The sequence below is a fragment of the Littorina saxatilis genome, linkage group LG6 (assembly GCF_037325665.1).
Source record: "Littorina saxatilis isolate snail1 linkage group LG6, US_GU_Lsax_2.0, whole genome shotgun sequence".
Classification (NCBI taxonomy): Eukaryota; Metazoa; Mollusca; class Gastropoda; order Littorinimorpha; family Littorinidae; genus Littorina; species Littorina saxatilis.
The window spans coordinates 32,550,602-32,575,708 of NC_090250.1; the positions used below are offsets into that span (position 1 = coordinate 32,550,602).

Here is a 25,107-nt window from a genome sequence, read left to right on the forward strand (position 1 = left end):
GATTTAAAATTCCAGGGAAACCACTCAGTTTGTGCTAATGCACCCTTGACACTTTCGGCCCCCATTTTGAAGGCACGCTTCCGCAAACTTTTCTTGAAAGATGTGAAACACTCTACCTTGTCACTTGAGGTTCCGCAGCAATGCAAGTTAACTGGATGAACACTGCTTCTTAGTAAACACACACATTTTGCAAGGGGAAGTTAGACAATTAAATCAAGTCGCAGGGAACGAGTTTTCTGCTGCCATTGAGATGAAAGTTATTTAGCTTTCTTTTACCCGTGATATCGTCACCAGTTCAAAAACTGAGGTGGGTGTGTCATCATGATTTGCCCAATATGTTAAAGTTGAGTTGTTGTGGCCTCTTCTTCTTCTTCTTCTTCTTCTTCTTCTTCTTCTTCTTCTTCTTCTTCTTCTTCTTCTTCTTCTTCTTCTTCTTCTTCTTCTTCTTCTTCTTCTTCTTCTTCTTCTTCTTCTTCTTCTTCTTCTTCTTCTTCTTCTTCTTCTTTCTCGTCATGTTCGTCGTCGTGGACGTCGTCGCCGTGTTTATGTTGGATTGTTAATATGTGGAAAGCTCTGTTGCAAATAACCATCTAAGTTCATGTCTTTGGGGTGCTGATTTTGTTTTTGCTGTTATTGTTGTAGTGGTTGCTGTTCCTGTCGTCCGATTTTCTTCTTCTCCTTCTGTAAACCCAGGAAAAAGGCTCGCATTGCAACATTTACATGACACCATCCGGGAATAAAGTCAATCATAGCACGCCATGTTTTAGCAAGGGGCGACAACACAAAGTCTGGTCTTCTCGTGCGTTTTATGTATTGCAAAGTGAAAGGTGGATTTATGTCCCTTGAATAAGGATGAAAAGTTGTGACTGACGATTGTGTTACCTCCCTTCGCAGCTGCCACAGTCCATAGACCATTTATCCTGGACCGCCAACTAGCTCTCTCTCCGCTCTTTCTCTCTATTACGAGGTAGCGGCCTCTCGCATTTAGGAACCTACGCTTACATGGCCTTTCAGAAATCAGGGGGATGTCATATCCGGTGTCGATTGTAAACATGGACGAAGTTGCCGAAGTAAGTTCTGAAAATGCTAAAATAAACTCAGCTAAACATGGAACATGTTTTTCGATGAGTTTTGTTAAGTTTTGTTTGGAGTTTTGGAAAATCCAGTTCATCGTCACCTCCCATTGTCACACATAACTGGAGCGTGCTTTCTTTTCACTGTTTTCGAATCGCTGGCAGACAGAAAGACACTTACACGCACGCGCGCACACCACACACACGCACACACACACACACACACACACACACACACACACACACACACACGTGCAGCAAAAGTAACAAAATACCAGCCAAAGAGACATAACTCTGACAATGGCAGATGTTCCGTTTACCTTCAATAAAGAGTTGCTTCCCGTTTTTTCAACCTTTCTGCTTCTCCATGTGGTCGTGAGCTGTGCACGGTGTGCTTGCATCTGTGTGTGTATTGTCTGCAGCTATGTGTGTGTGTGTTTGTGTGTGTGTGTGTGTGTGTGTGTGTGTGTATGTATGTTTGTGTGTGTGTTTTTTGTGTGTGTTCGTGCGTGCGCGCGCATGTGTGTGTGTGTGTGAGTGTGTGTATTTGTGTGTGTGTGTGTGTGTGTGTGTGTGTACCTGTGCGTTTGTGTGTGTGTGTGTGTGTATGTATGTGTGTGTGTGTGTGTGTACCTGTGTGTGTGTGTGTGTGTACGTGTGTGTGTGTGTGCATGTGTATATTTGTGTGTGTGTGTGTGTGTTTGTGTGTGTGTGTGTGTGTGTTTGTGTGTGTACGTGTATGTGTGTGTGTTTGTGTGTACCTGTGCGTGTGTGTGTGTGTGTGTGTGTGTGTGTGTACGTGTGAGTGCATGTGTGTGTTGGTTTGTGTGTGTGTGTGTGTGTGTGTTTGTGTGTGCATGTGTTTGTTTGTTTGTGTGTGTGTGTGTGTGTGGGTTTGTGTGTGTGCGTGTATGTGTAAGGGTGTTTGGAGGATACTGACACGAGCTAGAGCAGAGAGAGACGGACACACAACCACAAACAGCCCTTCGTGGTCGGCTGGGCGTAAAGCAAAAAACAAACAAACAAAAATTAACAGATTTCAAATTCATCTGTTCAGACTGCAGCACACACACACACACACACACACACACACACACACACATACACACACACATACACACACACACACACACACACACAAACACACACACACGCACACGCACACACACACACGCACACATTTCGCCATAAAGAGAAAGACAGAAGTACCCTTCTTGAGTTTTTTCAACTTTTTCCAAGCCGCAATGAAATTTTATTGAAAGTTTGCCAGGAATATATTTCGATAACTTCTCCAAAAGTCTGACATACCGTATTTGAAAAGAATTTTTCAAAAAGGTTTTCCATGATGCACTTCAAAAACTAGCATTCCCAAAAAGTTCAATGAGAAAAATGTTATGCGACATAGTTCTTCTCCACCCGCTCAGCACAAACGCCAAACTCCTAGTGTACAATGCAAAAACATACGCTTCTCATTGGAGACCGGGTACAAAAAACAATAAGCATGTCCAAAAAACAGAAACCAATGTGTAGTATTTCAATGTTCAAAGACTAAGACTTACGTGTATAAAGCTGACGCGTATAAGCGCAATAACTGTACGAAGTACCGTTAAAAAAAATCAACAAAGGAGCATTTTTGTAATGCATGCAGACAATATAACCAGAACAGTCTAGAAGAAAAATGTCGTCTCATAAGGTGTTCCTTCTCGTCTAGAACAGGAAGCGAATTTTTTTTTAAAAAGAAATGCATCGTGTTGGTTTTCATCTTCCTGCGCTAGAAGGCACGGAGTTCTTGTTACTTGATAGTATAAAGCACAATGCGGTTCGTTTGAAAGCATGTATAAAAAGAACTCTATACAAAACACTATACAAAACGCCCATCCTCTCTGAATGTTGTCAGGCAAACATTACTGAACATGAGTATCACAATGATTTGCATAGAAGAGAACACGAAACAAAAAAGAGAACAACAAGTATTGCACTGTATACTCGAAAAATAACAAGTCACTTCCCACAAAAATATCATTGCAGAAGATTAAAAACCCTTTTTGCATCGCAAACAACACGAAACAAAGTGTATAAGAAAAACGATAAATATAGACAAAAATTACATTTACAAAATCTGCAAACTTGTAAGAATATTTCTTTTAAGTTGTCCAAACAAATCCCAAAGTTTACATCTGCATCCTGCACTACACAGTATCAGAGCCGTGTGATATTAAATCATATAGCACTGACACCTACAGATGTATATCAAAACCTATTCTGCTTCCTTTCGGACTACAAAGGCTGGTATGTCAAACGGCTGGCAGTGATGAGAGCTCAAGAAACGGAAGCTTGGTGACAATGTTGACGAAGCCGGTATAGGTGGTGTTTGCAGAAGGGGTTGGGTAGCTCCTTTCTAGGGACAAAATTGTGGATGGATACTACGTATATCAAAAGTAGTCTTCTTTCTCTTTTTTCTTTGTAGAAAAAACAAAACAAATCAAAAAGAGTGGTAAAAAAAAACTTTTCTGTGAGATGACTTTTCCAGACCCTTCCATGTCGGAACAAAATGTTCACATAATACCTTCACTTTGAAATATTCCACGCTTGCAGACTTGATCTTCTTACGAGTCCCTAGACTGTTCTCCACCATCACTTGTCAGAGTTCCCTGATGTCTTCACTGGAGGAGCTATTGCAGCCTCACTTTTCAGCGGTACTCACAGGTTCCTTTTTTTCACCGCATCCCCATCCGCGCTCATTTCTCTCTGAAAAAATAGTCTACCACTGGAACCCCTCGAATATGAGTTCCCCCAACTTTTCTCTTCTAAGTCTAGAGTGAAATCTACGTCATTGGTTACCATGGCAACGTTGGATACATAGTGTGAGACACTGGCGCTTATGGTCACGACTCGATGCAGCAACAGATTCAAAGAAAGCAGAACCAATCAAAATGCGACGTGGCAAAAACAAGAACAAAAAATAGAGAGAACAACAAAGTTCAAAATAATTGATGTTTTGTACACCTGGCGGTCAGGGATGCGAATTTGTATAAACTTTGTACAAGAGTATGATCTAGAAAAATAAATACCGCTGGCATTCTGAAACAGAAACGAAAACAGCAAGTTACAAACTGTCTATTGCGTTAACTTTTGTTTAAGCTATCCGAAAAACATAAATGTATATGGATACGAGAAATAACGGTATTTTATCTAAAAATATATGCTAGTATATCAATTTCTGCGAGATTTTGATATTTTATGAGTACAATTTGCGTATTTGAATACGTAAATGTAATTCAATCTGTACTTCTGCTGCAGTGCTATTTCCATTTGAATAGCTGAAGTCTCTTACCTTCTGTCACACAGAACGCCATGTGTTCCAGCAAACACAAAGTAGAATCAATAATCGTAGAACCCCCCCCCCCCCCCCTCCCCAACATTCCCCTATGGTTAGTCCAGCTGGCCATTGACCATCAAATCCCCAACACCAATCAGTGTGGACACTGTTAACTGTCTTCGACTGCCCCTCGAAAAGTAGTGCAGTCGTTTGAATTGCCAGAATAAAGCAGGTAATTTCGTCTTGTTAAAACAAAGCAGAGAAAAGCAGGTACTTTCGTCTTGTAGAACAAAGCAGAACCAATAATCGCCCGAACATCAATCTGTTCCCTTACCCTACACCCCCCAAACAACAAAACAAAAAACAAAAAACTTTTCGGTCAGCCTCACCTGAATTATTGTCTGATGACCCGGACCTCTCGTGACACTGACATGGAGCGAGCACGGCGGACGACCTGGAGGTTCTTCTCGGCACAGTCAGCACGCACCTCAGCGTCCTCTACCAGGGTCTGGGCCTTGCGGTATTTGTTCATCGTCAGGTTGGCCACATCCTCCTGAACGACACACAGATACAAGCCGAGGTTGGTTGGTTGGTTGGTTGGTTGGTTGGTTGGTTATTATGAGTTATTTCTAATATGCTGACTGTTAGCAAATGATAACAGGCATGTCGAGAAAAAAGATATCAAGCATGAGCCTTTTAGGCGAATGCTGATATCGTTTGTGAGACATGACTGTTATCATTTGCTAACATTCCGCATATTAGAAACTAGATGATTACCCGCTTCGCCGGGTACCGGCTTCGCCGGGAAGAAGTAGAGCCGAATACCAGGCTTTGCCGGGTGTACGCCGGCTTCGCCGGCGCACGAAGGAAAGGAGATAAACGCGCAAAACACTGGAGACCTTCTAAAAATAGTAACGTGCAGTGACCTTCTAAAAATAGTAACATAGTAACGGGAATATGGATTGACGCCACACGGAGGAAGGGAGATAATCGCGGCTGATGTGGGAAGGTCGGGTGGAAGGAAAGGATATTTAGCACAGGCAGAGGAGCATACAATTAAGACACCAAAGACAGAGGTTGCTTTAACCTATCTTTTATTGAAGTAAATGTAACTAAAAATAACCACTCAGGTAGCTTATCTAACTCAGAAATGTTCCAAAACAGTTTAGCTAAGTCTGGTAGCAACCAGAGACAATTTTATCTATAAGTTATAGTTTAGAAACAATGAACAGAACTCTAATACAAGAAATAGCAATGCTTACATCTAACCAGAAATAGCAATTATGAATTCTGATATCTACCGGTACCAGAATCAGCTAGAAACAATAACAGAACCAGAAAATATGTATTTAGTGTAAAACCAGAAACAATGAGTGAAAATGTAGCTCTAGCAATGCAAACTGCACAAGCCCACTATAAAACTCTCCGTCGCAATATAACCTTGAACGGTTGAAAACGACGTTAAACACCAAATAAAGAAAGAACCATAAAACTCACCACTGCATTCCGGGCCGACTCCCCATAACCACTGTACATAAAGGGTAAGTTTGTGTGCGCGCCTGTGTGTTTTTAATCAAAGACAAATGTCGCCAATGTTTTTACAGAGTGACGTTAAATAAACGATTTTGTCATCATCTCCCCATACTAAAAAAAAAACCCACCTTGGCCGTCCGTCCCCCTCATCAAGAATGAATCTATCAATCAGCTAGTTGTGTGGGTTGTTACCCCCCCCCCCCCCCCCCCCCACCGCTGAAAAAAAATAAGAAGGAGAAAACAAGAAAAACAATATAGAGGAGGGGAAAAAAGTAAAGGTGCTACAGCTAAAGAAAAGACCACCAACAAAAACATAGAACTCACAGCCTCTTCCATCTGGCGCTTGTAGGTCTTGATGCGCATGTTGAGCTGATCGTTGAGGGAGATGAGCTCAGCCAGCTGGCGGCGCTCCTCTTCCATGGAAGAGAGGAGCTCCTTGTTGATGCGCTCCGCCTTGCGCTGGTTGCCAACAGCCTCGCGCACACGTCTCGCCTCGCTCTCCAGCTCAATCTCCAGATCGCGCACCTGGGAGAGAGACAAGAACAAGTGAAAGTTATCGTTTTTTGAAATGAGTAAATCTATATAGTCCGCCATCATGCTCACCACAGACTGTTATGTATTTACTAGGATTGCTTAAAATAATCATTATGCTTGAGTTAGAAATCCTAAAAGTCATATATTGTTGACTAGATGAATACCCGCTTCGCCGGGTACGGCTGCGCCGGGGAAAAGTCGAGCTGAATACCCGGCTGCGCCGGGGACCCGGCTATGCCGGGTGTACGCCGGCTTTGCCGGCACACCGCACGGAGGAAGGGAGATAACCGCGGCTGAAAACACTGGAGAAGATAAGGAAGAGTTACTGGGAATGGATCTAGAGAAAAACCAAAATCGGTTCAGCGCTGCGCGCTGAGAGCACGTGTTGAAATATCTCATCGATGAGGTTGTGTCCGGGTTGTAGCTGAATACGGTCTCCAAATTTAAAAAAGATCGACCGAGAACTTTGGCCGTGCATCGCGAACAGACCCACAGACACAAGTCGTATATATATATAGATGTCATGATAACAATTGAATACAGTCTTGTTTAAACCAACAAGTGAAGGTCAAAGTAAATGTCAAGGTGAATGTAAAGGTAGTGTATTAATCACTGGCTCAAAGACAAATGTATTCAGAAATATTACACAGAAATGTCATGCATCGTTGATTTTCTGTTCAAGTTAAGTTTATATTATGGTATTTCGTCTTCATCTTTTCCCCTTTTTTGTGCTTACGCAAACCGTTGGTGTAACTTATTCTGGCCTACAGTATAGCGATCAGACACGTTCTGCTCTTGGTAGCAAGGATTTCTTTTTATGAAAATGCCAGTGCATTTTTTTTTCTTCATTTTATTTTATATTCTGCTAAGTTCTACATTGTATTTATACGGTGATCTTCCTCTTGGTTTCTGCATTTAATTTTATATTCGGTATATTTTCACATGGGTTTATAATGTTGACTTCTTTTCCGGTGAATATTATTTACTTGACAGCAAAGTTCTCTTTGACTGAAAATGCCAGTAAATATTTTGTTCTTCATTTAATTGTATATTCTGTTTATTTCTATTTAGAGTCGTGTGTGTTTTTTTTCCTCCAATGAGTAGTATACACTTACTCGGGCCTGCAGTTTTTGGATGAGACGCTTGCCCTCCTTGACAGCGAAGGCCTCAGCCTCCTCCAGGCGGATGGTGATCTCGCGGATCTCAATCTCCAGCTGTTTCCTCAGGCTCTCGGCGTTCTTGTAGTTCTCCTGTTCCTGGCGCAGCTCGTCGGCCAGGCGGGCATTCTCAGCGGCCAGGCGCTCGGAACGCTCCTCGGCGGCGCGCTGGTTGTTGATAGCGTCGTCCAGGTCGCTCTGCATGGCGGCCATGTCTCCCTCCAGGCGGCGCTTGTCGTTGGTGAGGGAGGTGACCTGCAGGGTGATTTCGCTCAGGCGGGCGCTCACGTCATTCAGCTCGTTCTCGGCGTTCTTGCGACCACGTTCGGCCTAGGGAAAACAAATGGAGAGGACTGATTGAAACAAAACTGTATTGAACTTTTAACTTCTGCACACACATTTGCATTTAAAATACGTACGCAAGCATATGTCATATCATCGAATTCTAGGTTTACCATTACAGAAATAAACACGATTATAGACGTACTTAACAAAGTTATTTAAAAACCTGTATTATTACAAAGAGAGGTGTGTTTCGAGCGAGGCGGGTATGTTATGGTAATGGGAGAGGGGGGGGGGGGGTAGTGGGATGGGGTGGGGTTGTTAAGTGTGAATGTGTGTGAGGGGGTGGGGTAGGGATGGAGGAGTGTGTGTGTGTGTGTGTGTGTGTGTGTGTGTGTGTGTGTGTGTATGTGTGTGTGCGTGTGTGTGTGTGTGGGGGGGGGGGGTATGTGTGTGTGTGTGTGTATGTGTGTGTGTGTGTGTGTGTGTGTGTGTGTGTGTGTGTGTGTGTGTGTGCAAGGAGGGGCGTATCTGCAAGTCATTGTGGAGGGATATGTGAATTTATGTATGCTAGTTTTTGCAGGGATGTGGTCGAGTGTGCGTGTCTCTGTTTTGTATCTCTGTGTGTGTCTGTTTGTGTCCTTTTTGTCTCTGTCTACCTCTGTCTCTCTCGTGTATGCCTGTAACCAAGTCTTTACATGTACATCTCTATATTCAATTCTGTGTCTAGGGTCAACTTACAGCCTCCAGAAGGGATCGGCAGTCCTCCAGTTCCTGGGTGACCTGGACCCTCTTCCTCTCGGACACAGACAGCTGGTTGCGGAGATCGTCATTGATGCGGCGCTCATCATCCAGCAGAGACTCCAGCTCCTGTTGCACGTGACAGACAGGCGAATGTAGTGTGTATCAATGTCTATAGTTCTTGTACATTTTGTGTGAGGTTTTGAACATAATGAATTTCTGAATTGCTATTGTAGATTCAAATACACCAATTGTATGTATGAACATACATTGTATCGTAAACCTTCATCATCTTCATCATCATCATCAACAGCTGCAGCAGCAGCTGCATCGTCGTCGTCATCGTCGTCGTCATCGTCGTCATGATCATGCTCATGATCATCATGATGATCATGATCATGATCATCATCATCATCATCATCATCATCATCATCATCATCATCATCATCAGCATCATCATCATCATCATCATCATCATCATCGTTATCGTTGCAGCCGTCGTTGCTCCTGCTGTCGCTGTTCTTATCATCATCGTTGTTGTCCTTACTGAGGAAAACAAAACCACAGTTCTAGCGAATTTTAACAAGTTACTGCATGAATCCTACACACCACCACCAGCACCAGCATGACCGTACCTTGATGCGGATCTGGAGAGTCTTGATCTGCTTGATGTACTCGGCGTTGGCACGGTTGGCGTTGTCCAGGGCAGCCTCCAGCTCGCGGATGTCGGACTCGTACTTCTTCTTGATGCGGGAGATCTCCGTCTTGTAGCGGGTCTCCACCTCAATAAGGGTGCGCTGCAGCTCCTCGATCACGCGGGCAGAGCTCTTCCTGCACGTGACAAACGTGAAGCATTTAGTAGTGTGGTTAACTGTATGTGGTTGACAATCTTTTTTCTCTTTCCCATACGGTATATGTTGGACCCCGAAAATCAAAGTATTACTTGAGTAGAGGTCTTCCTGCACGTGAACGACGGGAAGCAATTTGAAGTGTATTTTACTGTATGTCATAACAATCGATGTTCCCTTTCTCGCAAGGCATGCCTGGGGCAGAAAGGCTAGGTTTATGGGACGTGTAATTATAAACAAAACAAGCTGCAATTCTGGATGAATAGCAAGAATCATTCAATTTAACTCCCAAGAAAAACTTAGAATGTATGTTTCTACTTAGATAACATAGACCCGCAGGAAAAAGGAAACCAACTGTCTTCTTTCAAAGTCCTCTCTCAGAAAGTCCTCCTTATTCATAGCTCAACGTGGACAAATTCAACAACACTGCCAACAAAATCACAGCTCACACACACACACTGCAAGAAAACAGAACCCTCCCTTCACACAAAGACGCCTGGACGAAGTGAAGAAGTTTTCCAGAAGCACCCAAGACTTACGCAAATCTCTGCAGCTATTCCGGTGTTTCGGCCGCGGCAAATGTCAGAAGTCAAAGATAGTGGGGGCTACTTCTTTTACGGAGCACGTGAAAAGATCAATGCTTCAGTTTGTATGTGAGATCCTACGAGGGTGGGGGTACACTGTCTGACGTTGTTGTTTTTTGGCTGCATGTTCTGGCTCTTAACTCATGGGTGAAGGGGATGTGATAAAAAAAAATCTGAGGGAGAACATCTGGGTGTTTGTTGAAGGAAAATATGCCCACTCAGCAGGGACAAATAAATGGAAGAGCAATGTGTCTATGCAATAGGTACGAATCTATAGGCCTACCGTGTGTTATCAGACGCTGAGGACGATACATCGTCCCAAACCGTGCAAAGCTATAGTAACTCTGCAGTGAATGAACGTGGAAAGAACACGCAGAAGTCTGGAAGAGTTTTAATCCGGAATTTGTTTAAGTGTTCATGTTCTATATTTCTTTCTTCAAGTTTTAGCTCTTTGGTCAATGCTGGGTCCTTGTAACGTCATTATGACGTAATTAACCTAATTGTTTGCTTACTATTTCTGTTGAAAAAAATCTGATTGAGGTCAGGTTTACTTCAGAATCGTGGAAGTTCAGCAACTAAAACGTGTTTAACTTTCCTTGCTTTTTCTTCACAACTAAAGCATATGTTTGCTTGTTTCTTGACATTCAATTTTCTTTTGTCACTATCTCGTAATCTCACCAATACATTGACCTCAAGACATGCGATCAACACGACACTAATAACGTCCCTGACGTTATCTTCTCAATCCTTCTTCTTCAGTCTCTTCTCCATGATGACGCGGAGCTGGTTGAGCACAAATTTTACACTTATGTAAACTTCACTACATCATAATGACTTCAACAGAACAGTACTATGACATCACGACTAGCAATCAACACAACACCAATGACGCCACTGACCTGATGTTCTCGATCTCTTCGTCCTTCTCCCTCAGTCTGTTCTCCATGTCGATGCGGAGCTGGTTGAGGGCGGCCTGGGCGTTGGCCAGCTTGGCCTCGGCGTCACGCAGAGCATCCTCAGTGTCCTTGAGGGCGGCGGCCAGGCTGTCACGCTCAGCCTCCAACTGGGCACGCAGTTGACGGAGGTCTGCCAGCTCGCGGTTGGCGTCCTTCAGGGCAATGGTGGCCTCGCGAAGCTGGTCTGTGGACAGGAGAAGAAAAACGTGTTTAAATTTTATTTTTAAGTTTAGTTGTTGTTGTTCTTTTTTACATTTAGTCAAGTTTTGACTAAATGTTTTAACATAGAGGGGGAATCGAGACGAGGGTCGTGGTGTATGTGTGTGTGTGTGTGTGTGTGTGTGCGTGTGTGTGTGTGTGTAGAGCGATTCAGACTAAACTACTGGACCGATCTTTTATTAAATTTGACATGAGAGTTCCTGGGTATGATATCCCCGGAAGTTTTTTTTCATTTTTTCGATAAATGTCTTTGATGACGTCATATCCGGCTTTTGTAAAAGTTGAGGCGGCACTGTCACACCTTCATTTTTCAATCAAATTGATTGAAATTTTGGCCAAGCAATCTTCGACGAAGGCCGGCCTTCGGTATTGCATTTCAGTTTGGTGGCTTAAAAATTATTAATGACTTTGGTCATTAAAAATCTGAAAATTGTTAAAAAAAATTAATTGATAAAACGATCCAAATTTACGTTCATCTTATTCTTCATCATTTTCTGATGCCAAAAACATATAAATATGTTATATTTGGATTAAAAACAAGCTTTGAAAATTAAGAAAATTAAAAATTATGATCAAAATTAAATTTTCGAAATCAATTTAAAAACACTTTCATCTTATTCCTTGTCGGTTCCTGATTCCAAAAACATATAGATATGATATGTTTGGATTAAAAACGCGCTCAGAAAGTTAAAACGAAGAGAGGTACAGTAAAGCGTGCTATGAAGCACAGCGCAACCGCTACCGCGCCAAACAGGCTCGTCACTTTCACTGCCTTTTGCACTAGCGGCGGACTACGTTCAATTTCATTCTGTGAGTTCCACAGCTTGACTAAATGTAGTAATTTCGCCTTACGCGACTTGTGTTATTTTGTTGGGGGGTGGTTAACAAATTCACATTTCAAAAGCACTAACAATGGCTTAGAAACATTAGGAACAGAAAACTTCGCATTCACCCGTCTAAATGCGTTTTGCTTTTTATCGTCTTCTCGCCTAAGAGTTCTTGAGTCAGTGTGTGTGCTATCTTTCTTTCGCGAAGTCGTCGTTCCTTTCGGAGAGTTCCACATTTCTAACTTCAAAAACTTTCGTTCTCCCTTCTTCCTATCATCCTTATTCTATACTCTACACTCTCCTCACCCGAAAGGTTTTTGTTCTCTCTCTGGAGGTTGTCGTTTCTCTCGGTGAGTTCGGCGTTGGCCACGCGCAGTCTCTGGTTGTCCTGCTCCAGGGCGGCCTTCTCGTTGCGGAGCACCTGGTTCTCGCCCGTCAGCTCGTCCACGCGGCGCTGCAGTCCGGCGTTCTCGTTCTCCAGCTGCCTGTTGCGCTTCGTCAAGTCCTGCACGATGATCTGCGTCTGTTGGGGGCAAGGAGAAAACAAAGTTAGGTAAAAAGCCACAGCAGTTTGTTTTTATTCAGATAGAGTCTGCGTCTGTTGTGGGCAAGAACAAAACAGAGTTAGGTCAAAGCCACAGCGGTCAACGGTTTGTTTGTTTGTTTGTTTGCTTAACGCCCAGCCGACCACGAAGGGCCATATCAGGGCGGTGCTGCTTTGACATATAACGTGCGCCACACACAAGACAGAAGTCGCAGCACAGGCTTCATGTCTCACCCAGTCACATTATTCTGACACCGGACCAACCAGTCCTAGCACTAACCCCATAATGCCAGACGCCAGGCGGAGCAGCCACTAGATTGCCAATTTTAAAGTCTTAGGTATGACCCGGCCGGGGTTCGAACCCACGACCTCCCGATCACGGGGCGGACGCCTTACCACTAGGCCACCGTGCCGGTCGGTCAACGGTTCTTTATTCGAGTTTTACTTATTCTTTATTTATGTACTATTTATGATCATCTCCGTTTGTTGTGGACAAGAAGCCAGATAGTAAAGTCAAAAGCCAAGCGGTTCTTTATTTATATATGGTATGCGTCAGTTGGGGACAAGGGTTCCATATTCAGACGCTAGGGAGACATTTAACTTGTGCACTATATCAGAGAACCGTGCGATACATTACCTGCCTGACACCTTCTGCGATAAAAAGGTTTTCACCTGAAAGGTACTTGAAAAAGAGCAAAAGAGATATTTGACCGTTGCCAAAGCTTTTTGAAGATTAGCTGCTTCGGCGAAGCGCCTTATGTCAAAAATATTAAACTCCTTGCTGGTTTGTCTTCCCAGATTGAGATCAGTCTCAGTTATGATGTTATTTTAGCAACAACAACAAAAAAACAAGAGAAAAAACTCACTTTAATGAAAAAAGCGACAAGAGGTAGATGTTTGCGTTTTTCCTAGAAAAACAATGCTCTTAGCCTAGGTATAATCTCATGTTAAAGGATCTATAATGATTTAGAAAACGTTCTACACGGGAAGAAAAGTACCAAAAATAAATGCAACGTACGTTCTCGAGCTCGATGGTGATTTCCTTGATTTCGTTGAGCAGCTTGGACTTGGCCTTCTCCAGAGTGACGTTGCGCACGCGCAGCTGTTCGCAGGTGTCTTCCAGCTCTGTGATGCGGATGTTCATACGGCGCCTGAAACACAGGAACGGTCAATGTGAGAGATCTGGGCATATATGAGTCGTGTAATAATTTGTTTAATTCAGACAACAACAAAAATTTAAAGCAAAAAAGAACCCCTTAAAGATAAAAATCCACCCACCTTGTCTTTCTCAACATAATATGTCTGTCACTTTGATCAATCAAATAAAAAGAATAATCCGTTCTTCAGCTTTCCTTGCTTGATGTTAAGCCTATAATGGTTTGAGGCAGCATGAAAACTTACTTTATTCCCATAAAGTCCTCTGAACCAAATCTTGTCATCGCTTTTTTTTTCCGAAGAACCACACTTAAAATAATAAACAGCCTCTGTGCCGCATCCTCTCGATTAGATCTTCACAGCGTTTTCAACCTTTTATCAATTACATTACAGCTTTTCCTTGAATTGTCTTCTTCACCTAATGTTAACGCTCGTATCACTTTTTGGACACTCACCCTACACAAAAACTCCACGTTATCTGAACTCTCTTCTCCAATTCTGAACAATGGTAGGCTTACAATAAAGCTGCCCTTGGGTGCGCTGTGTTTAAGAGCATCAGTAACTGTGATATATATTTTAATTCATTATTTTAATGCTTATTTAAAAGTTGATCTCAGAAGTGTCTTTATGTACGATTATGCTTTTGATTGTGTTCTTAGTGTATAGAGTAATGCAATGTGGTGCAAACAAAAAATCTATGTTAATGCACAATGAAAATGGACATTAAGGTATTCTTATTTTATCTTATCTTATCTTACCTGGTCTCCTCCAACTCTTCCGTGCGGGCAGCGAGCTCCTTGTCGAAGCGCATCTTGAGGCCGGCGTAATCGGCGCTCATCTTGGACAGCGAGCTGCGGAGGGTGCTGGATATCTCAGACTCTTCCTCCAGGCGGACGTTGAGGGTGTCGTAGTCGCTCTGAAGGGCTGACAGGTTCACCTGCAAGTTCTGCCTTTGCTGCAAGACAAAGAGGAGTGGTTGTCGTTCAGTGATAGGTTCGCTGACAAGGATGTTAGTTTATCAATGCCTTGTTATTCTGCAGTGCAATACAACAGAATACAATGCAATGCAATGATATACAGTACAATAAAATAAAATGATATACAATAAGAAACAATGCAATACAATACAATACAATACAATACAATACAATACAATACAATGTAATGCAATGCAATGTAATACAATACAATACAATGTAATGCAATGCAATGCAATGCAATGTAATGCGATACGATGCAATACAATACAATACAATACAATACAATACAATACAATACAATACAATTATACTTTATAATCTCGAACTATTATCTCGAATTGAGAATTTAAACTATGGCTCACTTGTTTCCTCCACAATCTACTCCCCAGCTCTTCCACCATCTATTCCCAAGGTCTTCCACAATCTACTCCTAAGCTCTTCAGCTATCGACTCCTCAACACCTCCTATATCTACTCCTCAGCTCTTCCACTCATCCTGCTATCGTCGTCCAGGCTCCTCTTGAGGCCGTCGCTCTAGGCCTGCGAACTGTTTTCCCACCATTCCACTATCTACTCCTCAGTTCTTCCATTATCTCCTCGCAATATCTTCCACTCACCCTGCTCTCGTCGTCGAGGCTCCTCTTGAGGTCGTCGTTCTGGGCCTGCAGCATGGACTTGGCCTTGGCAAGGGAGGCGTTGCTGGAGTCCAGCTCCTGCACCTGGTGCTGCAGGTCAAAGTTCTCCTGGGTCAATCTTGCCTTGAGGGAGGTCAGGTCGTTCAGCTGGCGGGTCATGTCGTCAACCTGTCCCTTGAGACGGGCTGCGCTCTGCTCAGCGGAGTCCACGCGGCTCTCCAGGGTAAGCTGCAAGACAAAAGAAAAAGGGATACGATTAGAGTAGCTGGCATTTGGGTCAAGGGAGATTCATGCAGGGGTATTGTGAAGGGCAATCTTCTGAAACTGGAAGACGAGAAGAAAGGGGCTACATTTAGGGTTTACTTGTATTTTGTTTAAAGAAGATTCCTGAAAGGGTATTGTGACGGTTGATTTTCTTAAAGACACAATTATGGCTCTCTTGGATAAGCTGGAAAACAAGAGGAAAAGTGATACGATTAGAGTAGCTAGTGTTTGGGTGACGGAAGATTCCTGACAGGGTGTTGTGAAAGGTGATTTCCTCAAAGACACAAACATGGCTCTCCATGATACATTTTTTCAAGATACAAATATGACTCTACAGGGTAAGCTGGAAGACGAGAAGAAAGGCGCAATGATTAGGTTAGCTATTATTTCCTGAAAGGGTATTGTAAAGTGTATTTTTCTTAAGCTGGAAGACGAGAAGAAAGGGGCCACGATTAGGGTTTGCTAGTATTTTGGTCCAGGGCAATTCTTGAAAGGTATGTCGAGGTTTTAAAGGAAGAATGGGTCGGGTATCTAATAGATAAATCCAACTCTGTATGTACAATAAGCTATCGGGCTATTCATGTTTGTTTGTGGAGGTCTGACATTCTCCAATGATAAAGCCGAGGCAGTCTGAGACGGAAAGGACTGTGCCTATAAAGTTTCAACGACCTTTACTATTTCAAGGCAACATAAAAAAAAAGGTAATGAGGTAACACTAGGACTGCAATTGCCGAGATTGAATGTAAGTGGAAGAAAGATATGGCATGCATACATCGTTTGATAATAATGATATAAAAATTAAACACATAACAGAAGTGAGGCTCTGACCTTGGCCTTGGTGACAGAGTCCAGCTGTCCAGAAAGGCCGTCGAGTTCCACAACCAGTGTCTGTTTTTCCTTCTCAATGCTGAAATGAATCATATCAATGTAAACATTAGTTATCGTCATAATCACTGTCGTAATTATCAGCGTCTCCGTGGTCATCAGAACCATCGCAGGCGTTGTCATGTTCGTTATTGCGGTCGTCTTCATCGTCATCGATAATATCTTCATTACTATCATTATCTTTTTATCTTCTTTCTTGTTTCGAAAATGTGATTCGCTCTCGGTGCCAGCGAAAGCCATCCCGAGAGGAACCAAACATTATAATCAAATAATTATAGATTCCTAGTTGCTTATAGCTCATCGTATCCTTTGCTTGATGTGTGCTGTATGGCTCTACTAACCGCCACTAAAGTGTTACTCAACACGTCAAATACAAAAACACGACGAGAAAAAAAAATCAAATAAAGAACCCCAAGAATTATTAATAAGAATTGGAGACTCACCGGTTCTTCTGCTTGTTGAGGTAATCGACCTGGTCGGAGAGATCGTTGACAGCTTCATTGTGACGCTTGCGGAGAGAAGCCTCGGCAGCCTCGAATGATACGTTGGAAAGCTCAAGGTCTTTGCGAAGCTTCATGATCTCCGATTCACGCTTCTTGTTCAGCTCGATCTGCACAAGGTCAATGTTAAGGTCAAGATCAAACGATCAAGGTTATTTTTTCAACATCTTTCAGTTGATGCAAACAAGGCGGACTAACATTGAACGTAATTGTTTTGGAGACATTTTTGCGTGTGCTCACATCTCTCTCTCTCTGTCTGTCTGTCTCACTCTGTCTCTGTCTCTGCCTCTCTCTCTCTCTCTCTCTCTCTCTCTCTCTCTCTCTCTCTCTCTCTCTCTCCTTCTCCTCTCTCTCTCTCTCTCTCTCTCTCTCTCTCTCTCTCTCTCTCTCTCTCTCTCTCTCTCTCTCTCTCTCTTTCTCTCCCTCCCTCTCTCTTTCTCTCTCTCCCATCTTTTTTGTGTATATTGTGAACGGAGTTTATGGAGCAAATCGAAGATATAGATAAGTAAGTTAGCACCAGAGTGATATATGCATTATATCTACCTGGGCGGATGTTGAGGATCCCTGCTCATCCAGGCTGTCCTGGACCTGGTCCAGTCTGAAGCTCAGTTCTGCCACCATCTTCTCGGCCTGTGCAAATATAATGTTTTGACGTCATATGACGTCATCGCAGCTCGTCATACAATACTATGATCAAACCAATCATTTACAGATGTTGATAAGTTTTGTGCAATAACATCAAACCTTTATCTTTATGACATTGTCAAATAGTACATTTTCGAATGATAATATACATGTCAATAAGATTTAAAGTTCTAGAACGGTTGCTGCAAGTAAAGAAGTCGTGTTGTGACCGCTTGAAATAAAAGAACAGTTTTATAACAACGATGAGTGAAAAACAAAATTATCATCTTCCCTGTTCTGTCCTAGCCAAGTAACATGACAATCTGTTTCCATTTTATAATCGTGTTAACTTTGGGGACTGAATAAAAGAAAACCTCAAGACTCATTGACTCGTTTCAACTGTTGTCGCCAAGCGGTGTTATGGTATAAGATTGTCCTCTTCGTGTAATTTATGCGTAAGTGTAAAATTATGAGTGTGCTCGAGTTGCTAATGCGAAAGAATGTGTATGAGTGCGCCTTGAGTCGCCTTGTGGTGAGATATGTGCGTATCATTATTATTAAGATTCTCTCCGCTCGTTAAGCGTTTGCTTCCGTGGCTCGTAAAAGGAAAGCATGTGTGATGCAGTTCGTGTGTGTCTCAGCGGTGAGGACTTACCCTGACACGTCCGTCTCTCTCAGCGTCCAGAGCATCTTCCAGCTCCCTGATGCGAGACTGGTAGAGGAAAAGAAGAAAAAAAACAATATTAAACACAAATTACGAAATCCTGTGTACATTATTAACAATGTTAATTTGACCAAATCTGTAAATACTGTCATTTATGTGAAGAAGAAAAAAATAAACAAACACTTCGCGAATTCGAACACCTCCAAACCCTTCAAGCAGAAAAGATTAGTGTGCAGAAAAAGTGCAGATTTTCTTTATGAACAAAATATTAATTATTGCAAAAAGTGATTGAATTTATAATATAGTTAGTGATTTTGCAGTCTTAATACTGCAGGCAAAATGATTGCGAGCGAGTACAGCATGTCACTTGAAGTTAACTCAAAATGATTGCGAGCGAGTACAGCATGTCACTTGAAGTTAACTCAAAATCAATGAACAGGCAAAACCAAGATAGAAAAGAAAACTGCAAAAACTAACACAAAAAAAGCGAAGCCAAGCAGAAATAAACGACATGCTCAAAATGTATGTTCCTACAATGCCCAGACCAACGTTTCATATCTAAATTTCTTGTTTAACGTCTGTGTAAACCAAAGCAGTTTTGCGTCGATTTAGATTCAGTACATTCAGATTCAACAAAGCTCTTGCATACTGTGAAGATTTCCTGAAGTATGTTAGACAAGTGTCGCTGATATAAGAAATGAAATGTATTATTGTTGGCCTATAAGTATTTTTACATGTCTGAGGCAGCAAATTCGTGTCAGCGTTTTGCTACCAGAGATATTGCAATGAATGAAGCAAGGTACGTCTATGTAAATGTCAAGGCATTTACAGTGAATCTGAAAATGCAATGCAGGAACAGGAAAAAGGTGACAATAGTATAGACACATATGATTGCGATGAAACATTAATGTGAAAGTCTCGTGGAAAACGGGGAAACCGGCGAAATTGTCAAAACCAAAATAAAACAAAAGAAACTGGCAAGCGTGACTGGTTTCCAAGGTGGACTTTTGCTCTACAAAAGTAAGTCCACTGCAAACCCTTGTCTACATCCTAGTCACTGCAAATATCTGTTTACGAGCTGGAAGAGACATTCAAACAAATAAGGAACTAAAACAAAAGGTGGGATGGATTGGCTCTGTAAAAGTCGGTGCAAAAAACAAACAAAAGCGAAACACGAGGACGGACTCCTCTTCGGCTGATAAAGCCTTCTGGCATCGTTCTAAATCACTCCAAAAAAAACCAGGTAGGAGAGAAAAGGAGGTCACTCCATGTTGGACGGAAGTAGACACAAAGGAAAGAGGACAACTCTTGTGTAGTCAGGGGTGATCACTCGTGTATTGGCGGGTGGACAAAAGGGTGATCACTCTTCCGTTGAACGGTCGATCTACCTTTTATACAGTACCTGCATACGTGCTTCCTCCGTCTCGAACAGTCGTTTTTCTGTCTGGTTATATCGGGATTCCCTAACCTGACGAAATAATAACAATTAGTACAGCCATTACTGCGCATGCGCTGGCTCAAACCGCGCTGCTATCGTGGACCCACAGCACTGCAATGCACACTCGGTGGGCGGAAGAGGACACACAAAGATGCACGCTGCGCACGCATGTCATTTGTGCCGCATACGAACTGAAGGGAAATGGAATCCATTGAGAACTTCCGGCAGGAGGTGGCAGAGGCCTTCTTTTGTGAAGTGGAAAATATGTGTCGTCTGCGAAACATTCGGAGATGTTTGAAGGGTCAGAGAAGGGACGGTTGGGGGCCAAAAGGTGTTTGATGGGGGGGGGGGGGGGGGGGGGGGCGTTCAGGAAGAGGGATAGATACAACATCATTATCATCATTCGTATCTTTATTCTTCAAATCTTGAGTTATGTTCATGATCTTTTGAACATCTTTACAAAAAAGTTGGTACTATTTCACAAGAATAAAGGACTGTAAATTGTTCATTTCTTTAATGTGTAATATGACGTTGCAAAAGGCAACTTGACCAACGTACACTGTCAATCACTTTACACAAAAGTACACAGTACTTCTTCTTCACTGAAACGTAAGCTCTTCCATCGGATTAACAACTCGGATAGCAAAGGAAGGGATCGAGAAATTGAAGGGTGAGCACGATATAAAGACGAAAGTTTGAAGAGTCATTCAGTGTTTCTGTTACAGAGAACTGCAACAAGAAGGGTTGGGTTTTAAAAAAAAGAGGATAAATTCGAGATGTTTCGGTTAGCAGGAAAAGTTCGCCCCTGTCGCCGAACAGCAACTTCAGAACAAGAGAATAGTGTGCGGGAAGTCATTATGTGGTCACGTGGTTGAAGGTTGTAGGAGGGTCATTCTGTATACCTGTAGTTCACCGACCAACCTGATTTTGCTTGCCATCCACTGTTTCAAGTATGCGCTTTGTAATGATGGTTTTGCCTCCCTGTGTTGACGTCGTGGTTGTGGTTTGTGTTTTGGAAGACTTTCCGCCAGTTGCCTTTTTCACCTGTGAAAAGCACACCTTGATCTTCAACGTAACACTAACCTTTGTAGAACCCGCGTTTTGGAAAAAGCAACCTTTGTAAACGTTGCTTTTCATACAGCACCAAGCTAAAGGGATAGCTCTCCTCCTTCGCTTTGGGTCAACATATGTTTCTTCCCATGCTCAAATCCCAGTAATCAGACGACTTTCCATCTGCTTTCTGCAGCCAGAACTAGGTTCTTCCCCTGTACAGAACGCCAATCCACTCCAACACAAACGGACCCTCAGGTTAGATTTCACTCGTGCCAGCATTCGGGGTTTTCACAATAAGTCGAGAGAGTTATTATTGCATTCATGCTGGATAGTCAGAACCACAGTCCTTCTTGCGTCACTTGAGTGTGACCCTTTGTCATGGTGTCACGCGAGATTCACTTCCAACAACAAAAAAGATCAGGTTCGGATCCATGCCGAATTATGTCATGAAATCACACGGGGTCAATTTCCAAAGAGAATGGTCAAACATTGAATTAGGGTTAACATTCATTTTTGTTACGCCTTTGACGCTTTTTTAAGTTGTTTTCATAGAGTTCGTATTAGAGAACGTCAGACAACAGTGCTTTTTCCCATCCATAACGGTGTGGACTTTTTCCCTTGTTGTTGTTTGCTTGTTTGTTTGTTCGATTGGTTGATTTGGTTTGTTAGTTTGGGCGTTGGGTTTTTTTTTCAATTTATGAAAAAAACAGTCATGGATTGTTGGTTTACGTTTGTGAAAACCAGGGATTAAAGGTAGTCGGGGAACCAAACGAGGACATCCAGTGGAAAAGGAACACGCGAGGTTATGAGTACTTTTTGAGATGCCAAGAAAATATATCACACAGTTTGATAGAGTATCTGAAAAATGCTACATGCTAACAGTCTCCAATGCTGCTCGTGCATTTCAGCTGATCATTTCTGGCTTGCCACTGAGGCGGAGCTGAAATAAATATAAGTGAAGTACAGCTAAAACAAAAAAGTTGCTTCAACGAAGAAGCTTTGACGTCAGAAGTTTCTTGATGGCAAACAGGTGTTTTGGCAATGTTCAGCCTCACTGAGTCAGTGCTATCCCTTTCTCGTCCGTGACGTCATGCGCCGGTAAATATTGTCATTCTTAGTTTAGAGTAACCGTCTATATTGGTTGCAAAGTGTGTTCATGTTGCCGTATTTGCCGTTCCTCATGCGCTTGGATTGTTGCCCTGAAAGTGCGGAACTTTAAAACGTTAAGAATAGCGATTCCGGTCTGGTACCTGTGCAGGTAATATTTGACGCAAGCTTGTTATGTAATCTGGCTTATCTCAGCACAGTGCGGGGGTAGGTACTTGTGGCGGGTGGTATGTATGTAAGTGCACATAGAGGTATATACGTAGCATGCCGCACTCGTCTGCTTTGTGATATATGTGCATCACTCACCAGGGGGAATGATAATCAGGATGATAACCGAACGTTCCAGACCCCCATCTCTCTCTCTCTCTCTCTCTCTCTCTCTCTCTCTCTCTCTCTCTCTCTCTCTCTCTCTCTCTCTCTCTCTCTCTCTCTCTCTCTCTCTCTCTCTCTCTCTCTCTCTCTCTCTCTATGTCTCTCTATCTGTTTCTGTTTCTGTCTCTGTCTCTGTCTCTCTCTCTCTCTCTCTCTCTCTCTCTCTCTCTCTCTCTCTCTCTCTCTTTTTTTTCTAACCCCCCGCTCTCGCTCCCTCCTCTCTCTCCCCCCTCCCCCTCGGGAAGAATCTTCATGTCACTTTCACATATAATTATCGCAACTGCCAGTCCGCCCGTCCCCATCCCCCCCCCCCCCCCCCCCCCCCACACACACACAACCCTCCATAAAAGGGGAGCTCAAGAGCTAATAATAAACCACGCCAGGCGTTCGTTTTTATCTCAGAAAAATCAGCAAGCGCTCTGTTTGCAAAGATGTTCATTAGTGCTACAGGGGTTGAGACATTAGATAAGCTAACACATATTTGGCTGCATACTGCAAACTTTCTGACTCAAGGGGTCAGACAGTCTGGAATATCGGTACCGTTAATTCATTATAAGTATGAATCCCAAACTGATACGTCTGGTGCATCAGTATATTTAATATCAAAAGTGGGATCAGTCTTAGCAAATAAGAAGTAAATGATGGGTTTTTCAACAAACGAATCGTAAAAGCTAAACATAAAGGAGCACCTATACTGAATTAACAGGTGTCAGTAATATCGCACGGAAATGTTTTTTTTTCTTCTCAGTCACAGCTCTTTTTGAGCACACAAAGTATATTACTATTCCTTGCACTAGTCTATCACGAGTATATGAGTATGCATGCCTTACATAACGGAGTTTCCTTTTTGATTTCACTACTGAATATTTGAAATTTCCATTTCCATATTACAGTCACTAACAACACCTTTTGTGAACCGTTGCAGCCGTTTTTACAAAGAATGTACGGCTATACAGAGCTAGGTTCACGATGTTCCCTTTTGCATGTCACTCCCAGCATCTTTCAAAGACATTACAATAATATTTTATTATCTCAAAATGAGAAATTGCATAGTCTTACATATTAAACGAGTGTGGGTAGGTCATACAACTAAACTGCTGAACACAAGGTCATTGCTTGGCAGCAAGAACTGACAGCACTGTCGGAATCGTACACCTGGATAGCACCTGAGTATTGGGAGGGTAAGGTACACGCGCGCACACAGGTAACGGTGAAAGTGTGCAGTGCTGCCTCTTAGGAATGAGGTAACCTCTCCGTAATCTGTTCTTCATTCATATCTCGTTGCTAGGCAACGATGTATTGGAGATACTGGCTCCGCAATCTGCACTCAGCCAAGACTGAGAAGAATCGGGCCGCCATCTATAAACGAGCATGCGTTGGTGTTTATTCCAGAGAGAAAAAAGAGATGGAGAAAGAGAGGACGCCACAATGTAGTGCTGGCTTAACCTTGGTTCAAAGGAAACACTAACAAACCATTAAACAGTCAGGCCTACGTCAAGAAGAGAAATTGAGACTGCGTTAAAATACATCAACGAGACCATAGATATGCAAAGTCTGCAGAACTGTAACTATTTTGGTGGGCTATGTTTTAGCTGTGAAAGTCACAGAAACAAAAGAGCGAAAGAACCGCAGGAGGGGAATGCCGTGGGCTGTGTATAGGGATGCTGAGTAGTTCAGCTCTGGCACCCCGTGAGAGAGGTAAACACCATTTACGTCATCGCCTGTGTCTATAGCACCGTAATACCAAGGTATTCCGAGTTCCAGCGTACGCTTGACCTTTTGTCCGAAACTTAGATCACACAAAGGCCATTGCACTAAGCAAGGGTTGGTGTGGCTTGGGGTGGGGGCAAAGAGAGAGAGAGAGAGAGAGAGAGAGAGAGAGAGAGAGAGAGAGAGAGAGAGAGAGAGAGTTAGAGAGAAAGAAACACAGCAGAAAAAGCTTTTTTCACTATTTTCCAGTAGACGGATAATTTCGATAAACGAATAACACGTCCCGAGCAAATGTTTATTGTAGACTTAGGACATGAGCAGACACAAGATCGAATGTAAGTCAAAACCAGAGCCTCCCTTTATTAATTGATTGTTAAAGTATGTCAAACAATATTGCACCAAAATCGGTGTAAACGAATTAAAAACCAGGGCCTACGAACTATCAATGTTCCTTGAATGTTTAAATATATATGTATTAGAAACTTTGCAAAAATATCGTTCATGTTATACATGTCTACAAGTTTATCTTGATCAGTCAGACCGGACCCGTGTATTCAATTAGGAAGATGGCGTAGAGGTGAGAGGGCGAAAGAGACGAGCAAGATCGAATGAAGGTCAGGACTCCAGCTTAGGATCATCACGTTATACACTCCGTGTGCAACACACTGTATTGCTGACTCGACAAGTACTCTACACTACACATACCTACCTGTTTACACACACAGTTCCACTCCCCTCTCCTACCCTCACCCCCCCCCCTCCCGCTACTCCCCCTTCCTCTACCTCCCTTTCCTCTCATCTACCCCCGTTCCCTTCTCTTTCTATACAGTCTACCTGTACGAGTTAGCTCCAGTAAATCTCTGGAGTTTAGCAAGGCTTTCTGTGGCATTGCATCTTCCAGTCCTGAAGTCAGAAAGGAATTTCTGCCTCTGCTTTTGTACCAAGCGGAATTTTGCTAACTGCTGTTCTGGCAGTACCGGTTTGGGGTTGTTGTGAAACTCAGGTGTTGTTTCTATGTTTTAGGATGCATTGGCGTGAGGGGTGGGGGTTGGGAGGGGGGGGGATAGTATACAGGGAGAGGGGGGGGGATGAGAAAAAGAGAGA

The 25,107-nt window shown here is 42.8% G+C and overlaps 1 protein-coding gene across 2 annotated transcripts in view; it reads right to left on the reverse strand.

Annotated features, from left to right (window-relative positions):
- Nucleotides 1-2,284: 2,284 nt before the first annotated feature.
- The window catches only part of LOC138969032 (paramyosin-like), a 32,094-nt gene continuing 9,271 nt past the window's right edge, over nt 2,285-25,107 (reverse strand). The window contains exons 2-17 of one of the 2 annotated variants that reach the window (XM_070341723.1): nt 19,726-19,791; nt 18,315-18,371; nt 17,579-17,665; nt 16,979-17,145; nt 16,479-16,557; nt 15,369-15,614; nt 14,531-14,727; nt 13,636-13,768; nt 12,380-12,596; nt 10,971-11,211; nt 9,275-9,470; nt 8,640-8,768; nt 7,575-7,946; nt 6,250-6,450; nt 4,782-4,945; nt 2,285-4,154 (exon numbers count right to left, since the gene is read on the reverse strand). In XM_070341723.1, the coding sequence (XP_070197824.1) occupies nt 4,787-4,945; nt 6,250-6,450; nt 7,575-7,946; nt 8,640-8,768; nt 9,275-9,470; nt 10,971-11,211; nt 12,380-12,596; nt 13,636-13,768; nt 14,531-14,727; nt 15,369-15,614; nt 16,479-16,557; nt 16,979-17,145; nt 17,579-17,665; nt 18,315-18,371; nt 19,726-19,791 (2,547 nt within the window). In that variant the 3' untranslated portion in view covers nt 2,285-4,154; nt 4,782-4,786. The remainder of the gene's footprint in view (nt 4,155-4,781; nt 4,946-6,249; nt 6,451-7,574; nt 7,947-8,639; nt 8,769-9,274; nt 9,471-10,970; nt 11,212-12,379; nt 12,597-13,635; nt 13,769-14,530; nt 14,728-15,368; nt 15,615-16,478; nt 16,558-16,978; nt 17,146-17,578; nt 17,666-18,314; nt 18,372-19,725; nt 19,792-25,107) is intronic. The other variant, XM_070341722.1, reaches the window with a different exon arrangement.